This window comes from Cherax quadricarinatus, chromosome 13 (genome assembly GCF_038502225.1).
Source record: "Cherax quadricarinatus isolate ZL_2023a chromosome 13, ASM3850222v1, whole genome shotgun sequence".
Taxonomy (NCBI): domain Eukaryota; kingdom Metazoa; phylum Arthropoda; class Malacostraca; order Decapoda; family Parastacidae; genus Cherax; species Cherax quadricarinatus.
Genome location: NC_091304.1, coordinates 4,238,328 through 4,245,598, shown reverse-complemented (window position 1 = coordinate 4,245,598; position 7,271 = coordinate 4,238,328). Strand labels below are relative to the sequence as shown.

The window sequence follows — 7,271 nt, the reverse complement described above, 5'->3', positions numbered from 1 at the left end:
ATTATTTAATAAATGTATGGAAGAGGGTAAGGTACCTAGGGATTGGCAGAGAGCATGCATAGTTCCTTTGTATAAAGGCAAAGGGGATAAAAGAGAGTGCAAAAATTATAGGGGGATAAGTCTGTTGAGTGTACCTGGTAAAGTGTATGGTAGAGTTATAATTGAAAGAATTAAGAGTAAGACGGAGAATAGGATAGCAGATGAACAAGGAGGCTTTAGGAAAGGTAGGGGGTGTGTGGACCAGGTGTTTACAGTGAAACATATAAGTGAACAGTATTTAGATAAGGCTAAAGAGGTCTTTGTGGCATTTATGGATTTGGAAAAGGCGTATGACAGGGTGGATAGGGGGGCAATGTGGCAGATGTTGCAAGTGTATGGTGTAGGAGGTAGGTTACTGAAAGCAGTGAAGAGTTTTTACGAGGATAGTGAGGCTCAAGTTAGAGTATGTAGGAAAGAGGGAAATTTTTTCCCAGTAAAAGTAGGCCTTAGACAAGGATGTGTGATGTCACCGTGGTTGTTTAATATATTTATAGATGGGGTTGTAAGAGAAGTAAATGCGAGGGTCTTGGCAAGAGGCGTGGAGTTAAAAGATAAAGAATCACACACAAAGTGGGAGTTGTCACAGCTGCTCTTTGCTGATGACACTGTGCTCTTGGGAGATTCTGAAGAGAAGTTGCAGAGATTGGTGGATGAATTTGGTAGGGTGTGCAAAAGAAGAAAATTAAAGGTGAATACAGGAAAGAGTAAGGTTATGAGGATAACAAAAAGATTAGGTGATGAAAGATTGAATATCAGATTGGAGGGAGAGAGTATGGAGGAGGTGAACGTATTCAGATATTTGGGAGTGGACGTGTCAGCGGATGGGTCTATGAAAGATGAGGTGAATCATAGAATTGATGAGGGAAAAAGAGTGAGTGGTGCACTTAGGAGTCTGTGGAGACAAAGAACTTTGTCCCTGGAGGCAAAGAGGGGAATGTATGAGAGTATAGTTTTACCAACGCTCTTATATGGGTGTGAAGCGTGGGTGATGAATGTTGCAGCGAGGAGAAGGCTGGAGGCAGTGGAGATGTCATGTCTGAGGGCAATGTGTGGTGTGAATATAATGCAGAGAATTCGTAGTTTGGAAGTTAGGAGGAGGTGCGGGATTACCAAAACTGTTGTCCAGAGGGCTGAGGAAGGGTTGTTGAGGTGGTTCGGACATGTAGAGAGAATGGAGCGAAACAGAATGACTTCAAGAGTGTATCAGTCTGTAGTGGAAGGAAGGCGGGGTAGGGGTCGGCCTAGGAAGGGTTGGAGGGAGGGGGTAAAGGAGGTTTTGTGTGCGAGGGGCTTGGACTTCCAGCAGGCATGCGTGAGCGTGTTTGATAGGAGTGAATGGAGACAAATGGTTTTTAATACTTGACGTGCTGTTGGAGTGTGAGCAAAGTAACATTTATGAAGGGATTCAGGGAAACCGGCAGGCCGGACTTGAGTCCTGGAGATGGGAAGTACAGTGCCTGCACTCTGAAGGAGGGGTGTTAATGTTGCAGTTTAAAAACTGTAGTGTAAAACACCCTTCTGGCAAGACAGTGATGGAGTGAATGATGGTGAAAGTTTTTCTTTTTCGGGCCACCCTGCCTTGGTGGGAATCGGCCAGTGTGATAATAAAAAATAAATAAATAAATAAATAAATAAATAAATAAATATATAAATATATATAAATATATAAATATATATATATATATATATATATATATATATATATATATATATATATATAATGTACACACACACACACATGTACATGCATGAGTAGTGCAACCTAAGTACAAATAGATGTAACAAGATATACCTGGTATCTTGTGTGTTAAAAGTAATTCATCTTTAAAATTTCTTAAGCCTTTAAATAATTAAGTGTTCAGGGCTGTGTATTTGTAAATTTACATAGAGTTGTGTACAGTTTGCTGTCCATTGAACTCCTGTCATAAATTAATTTCAATTCTAACATTTTATTTGGCACATGCAGTGCTACAGTGGTGACGAAACATGATGAATTATTGAAATCAGTGGGTAGCACTGGCCATATAACACCTTGGAAATGGGAGGCATTCAGATTTGTTTCAAGGAAGGGAAGGATAAATCCGGTCAAGGGGTCTTCCTTGAAGGGAAGATAGGATGATTATGAAAGGACAAAGCAGCAACTAAAACACATTGATGGGACAATAAGGGTTGTTACTTGTGCTTTGAGGTTGGTGTAAAGTTTTTTTATTAGAGGAATTGGAGCTACCTCATCCCTGATTGCTTCATTCCCCAGGTACTACATGGCTCTTAGGAGTTTAGCACATTTGCATGAATAATGCTGTTCTTGCATGATGCTGTAGCTCAATACAGAATAACAAAAACTGTGGATATGTCTAAGTATGTCATGTTATGTAGTATTTGGGGCAAAGTATTTTTGGTCATGTTGAGTTGGTTGCCAAGTTATGCAGTCCTATCTACTATGCCAGTTACGCTACTTACTATTGAAATGTTAGTGGTACAGTAAAGACAAAAACATAGCAGTAATAAATTTTTATTATAAAAAAGAAGCGCTAAGCCACAAGGGCTATACAGTTGCAGTAATAAAGATGTGAAAGCACCAGATTGACTTCATTTTTTAACCCTTTCTGGACTGATGCTATAGTTCTATGGCTTTGAAGCCAGTGTCAGTGCCGTAGTTCTACGCCATGAGCCTGGCTCACTTAGATAAGTTGTGAGCAGTAAATCTGGGAAAAGATAAGAGAGAATGGGTCTGTATGGTAAATGTGCACCATATAAAAAAATTCTGCAGTACAGTGCATGAGAAAAAAAACCTGCTACTGTATTTTTGGTTTATCATAAGAGCTAAACCCACAAGGTTTAGCGCTTTTTTAGTTTAAAACAGCGACTTTGCATTTATTTTCGTATGGTTTTTATGGTTGTATTCATGGTTTCTTGATTTCATTTGACAGAATGAAGGTTATATTACAGAAATAGAGATGATTTTGATTAGTTTGAGGACTGATAATAGCTTGAAATTGATCTCAAAGTAGCAGAAATATTCGATTTATGCTGATATTCCAGAGTATTATTATAATAAAATAGAAGCGCTAAACCACAAGGGCTATACAGCGCTACAGGGCAGGAAGGAAGCGAGGGTACCAGGTGGCAAAAGGGAGATGGATGAGTAATAGGTTACGGAGAATAGCGGGGCAGTGGATGGTGAAAGGGTAGAAGGCAGCAAGAGATTGAGGTAGAAATCGTAATGACTCTATGACCACGGGTTCAATCCCGGCCGGGGGTATGGTTTGAGGTAGAAAGGGCTGAGGGGAGTGCGAAAAGTATCATTATCAGGGTTTGTGGAGTAAATCAGTCGTTGTCAAGAAGTCAATGAGAGTCAGGATTAAAGGAGGGTCCATCAGCAAGAAGGGAAGGTAAAGAGAATAGTAGAGCGGAGACGACATTGGAGGTAAATTCTGCATGCTCGTTGATAGAGGGGGCAGTCTAACAGAACGTGGCTAATCGATACTGGAACTTGACACTGCTCACAGAGAGGAACAGGGTGCCTCTCCATGAGATACCCATGAGTAAGACGAGTGTGGCCAATGCGAAGGGGGGAGATTATTATTATTACAATCAAGGGGGAAGCGCTAAACCCGGAGGATTATACAGCGCCTGGGGGGGTATGTGGAAGGCATTCAGGCTTAATTTGGGGAACTGGAGCATAGATCCAATTCCCTAAATCAAGAGCCCCTCACCAACATCAAGGAACCTTCCTTGAGGGGTACGAAGGGGGGAGAGAGTAGTCTCCCAACCTCCGCACTGATGACAAGAAGACGGCCAGTAACCTATGCTCGGTTTAATAGAATGAAGTTTGTTACCGAGTAAAGTTGACCAACGTTGTTGCCAATGGGTGTGAAGGTGGGTAGTTATTACAGCAAAATGGAACACCTCTATATGAAATTGGTAGGTCATGTACTGCTGACCGCGCAGCAGTGTCTGCCTGTTCATTGCCCTGTACGTCAACATGATCAGGGACCCAACAAAAAACAACATCTTTATGCTTGGTAGAGATACGGCATAGCCAAAGTTGGATGTGGAGAACTAGGGGGTGAGGTGTAACAAATTTCCGTACAGCCTGTAGAGCACTAAGGGAGTCTGAGACAACCACAAATGATGACATAGGCATATTATTATTATTATTATTATTATTATTATTATAATACAAAAGAAGCGCGACACAGGCATAGATGCGATATGAATAAGTGCTGCAAGAATGGCATACAATTCAGCAGTAAAAATGCTAGCCAAAGATAGTAAATGCCCTCGCACGATGCTGTCAGGAAACACTGCTACGAATCTGACGCCGTCAGAAGACTTAGAGCCATCTGTGTACACAGCGATGGAATGAGAATGAGAGTGGAAGATATATCCCAGAGTAAACAAATCATGTAACTCGTCCAGTACACGTCCAATGGTCAGTCTAATAAACATGCACAAATGTACTGATGCTATTTATACATTTAGTACAATAATTCATAACAAAGCTTTATTTTTTGTGTGAATAAAGATTCAAATGAAATTCAAGTGTAAAACCTGGGAACATAACTAATGAACACAGGAAATGTTATTTTAGTGCCAGGAATGCCTGCATTGTTTATTCTGGACCCTATTTTGAAATTGGCCAAATTAGCAATTTCTGATCACTTTATTGGGTAGTTGACATAGTGAAGTGGGCAGTTTCTTGTGCTCGGTCAATAAAATGGAAGGCATACTAGTGAAATAGCGAAGAATTTGGTTGACTGAAACAACATAATTTCCCTAAAATACTCAAGTGGGCAAAATTGCCAGTATAAATATTTTTAAAACTGTAAAATTTGCATTAGAATAATTTTGTCAATTTTCCATCTAAATTTCATACTTTGTTTTAAGATTTAGATTTAGATTTGACAAGTTTAAGATTGGAGGTCAGGACCCTGAAAGGGTAAAGATATTTAAACTACTTCCCTGAAGGAAGTTGCCCTGATGGTAGGACAGGGTTCTTGATCCAAGGAACTGCATTTATCCTCCCTTTCCTTGGAAGTAACTTGTCTCCAGTTTCCCTGGTGCTATGGTACTCCTAACCCTTGAGAGTTTGGCACTTGGTTTTGATTATAATACACTCCTATGGGTTTAGTGCTTCCCAATAAAAATGAAGATAAAATTTAAATGACTTGCTTTTTTTTTTTTTTTTTTTAACAAGTCTACCATCTCCCACTGAGGCAGGGTGACCCAAAAAGAAAGAAAATTCTCAAAAAGAAAATACTTTCATCATTATTAAACACTTTCACCTCACTCACACATAATCACTGTTTTTGCATTATTATTATTATAATCAAGGGGGAAGCGCTAAACCTGGAGGATTATACAGCGCCTGGGGGGGGGATGTGGAAGGCATTCAGGCTTAATTCGGGGAACTGGAGCACAGATCCAATTCCCTAAATCAAGAGCCCCTCACCAACATCAAGGAACCTTCCTTGAGGGGGCTGTTTTTGCAGAGGTGCTCAGAATACAACAGTTTAGAAGCATATACATATAAAGATACACAACGTATCCCTCCAAACTGCCAATATCTCAAACCCCTGTTATAACTGCTGTTATTTTTTGCAAATATTTATGTTATCCTCATTGTTTTCCCATCCCCAAAGTAAAATAAATTATTTGAAAACTGTTTTTATTTTCAACAATTAGGGAAATCATTCAGTTCTATTCTCTTCTAAACCAAGACTGATGACAGTATATTCCTTTGCTTCCATAATTATTCTTTTAAAACTTAATGTCATTCATCATCAGGGTTTATGTTTGTGCCTCAGAGCCTTTCAAACTTTCTTATTGTATTAATCAGGGGAGCTCTAAATCCATAAGGAAATGAAAGGCAATGAGGTTCAATCCAAGGAAAGGAAAGCCAGGTCCAACTTCAGTCTTCCCAAGCCAAAGCTTTTTATAGTCACCCTTCGTGGGGTTCTGAGCCAAGGAGTTGTACTTTTCCTTCCCTGGATCAAACCAACTAGATTACTCTCCCATTTCCCTGGGTACTGTATGACCCCTTCAGGTGTAGTGCTTAATGTAACATGTGTGCAGATTTAAAGTTCCCTTCGTTGCATACAAATATAACTTGTTATACTGGTTTGGGCATTCTTGGGCGAGCTACAGAGACAACCATTTATGAGCCGACCTGCGTACGAGCCTGCGATGTAGGTAATACGAGGTTCAATACTGACTTGCCTTAATCAGTTCAAAGATGAAATAAAGCAAGTTATAATAAAGCAAAATACAATAAGGAAATTATTATTATAATCAAAAAGAAGCGCTAAGCCACAAGGGCTATACAGCGCTGCAGGGTAGGAAAGGAAGCGAGGGTATTGGGCGGCAGAAGGGGGAAGGGGCGATCAGTAGGTTACAGAAAACAGCGGGGCAGGGGATAGTGCAGGGTAGAGGGTAGCAAGAGATCGAGGTAGAAAGGGCTGAAGGTATCATCAGAGTTTCTGAAGTCAGTTGTTGTCAAAAAGTCAATGAGAGTGTCCGGAAGAAAGGTGGGTCCATCAGCGAGAAGGGAAGGTAAAGAGAGAGCAGCAGAGCGAAGACGACGTTGGAGGTAAATTCTGCATGCTTGTTGATAAAGTGGGCAGTCTAACAGAATGTGGCTGACCGATAATGGAACCTGACAATTCTCACAGAGAGGAGCAGGGCACCTCTCCATGAGATATCCATGAGTAAGACGAGTATGGCCAATGCGGAGATGGGAGAGAGTAGTCTCCCAACCTCGGCACTGGTGACAAGAAGACGGTCAGTAACCTATACTTGGTTTAATAGATTGAAGTTTGTTACCGAGTAGAGTAGACCAACGTTGTTGTTAACGGGTGTGAAGGTGGGTAGCTATTGCAGCAAAATAGTCCGTAAATGGAACACCTCTATATGAAACTGGTAGGTCATGTACTGCTGACCGCGCAGCAGTGTCTGCCTGTTCATTGCCCTGTACGTCAACAAACTAAAAACAATATCTTTATGCTTGGTAGAGATGCGGCGTAGCCAAAGTTGGATACGGAGGACTAAGGGGTGAGGTGTATCAAATTCCTGTATAGCCTGTAAAGCACTAAGGGAGTCTGAGACGACCACAAATGATGACACAGGCATAGATGCAATACGGATAAGTGCTGCAAGAATGGCATACAATTCAGGAGTAAAGATACTAGCCGAAGATAGTAAATGCCCTCGTACGACGCTGTCCGGAAACA

General features: G+C 40.8%; 1 protein-coding gene across 2 annotated transcripts in view; it reads right to left on the bottom strand.

Annotated features, from left to right (window-relative positions):
• Positions 1-2,535: 2,535 nt before the first annotated feature.
• The window catches only part of Shmt (serine hydroxymethyl transferase), a 42,911-nt gene continuing 38,175 nt past the window's right edge, over positions 2,536-7,271 (bottom strand). Inside the window, exon 11 of one of the 2 annotated variants that reach the window (XM_053776634.2) lies at positions 2,536-2,744. In XM_053776634.2, the coding sequence (XP_053632609.2) occupies positions 2,721-2,744 (24 nt within the window). In that variant the 3' untranslated portion in view covers positions 2,536-2,720. Of the gene's footprint in view, positions 2,745-6,184; positions 6,224-7,271 lie in introns of those variants that run through there. The other variant, XM_070084403.1, reaches the window with a different exon arrangement.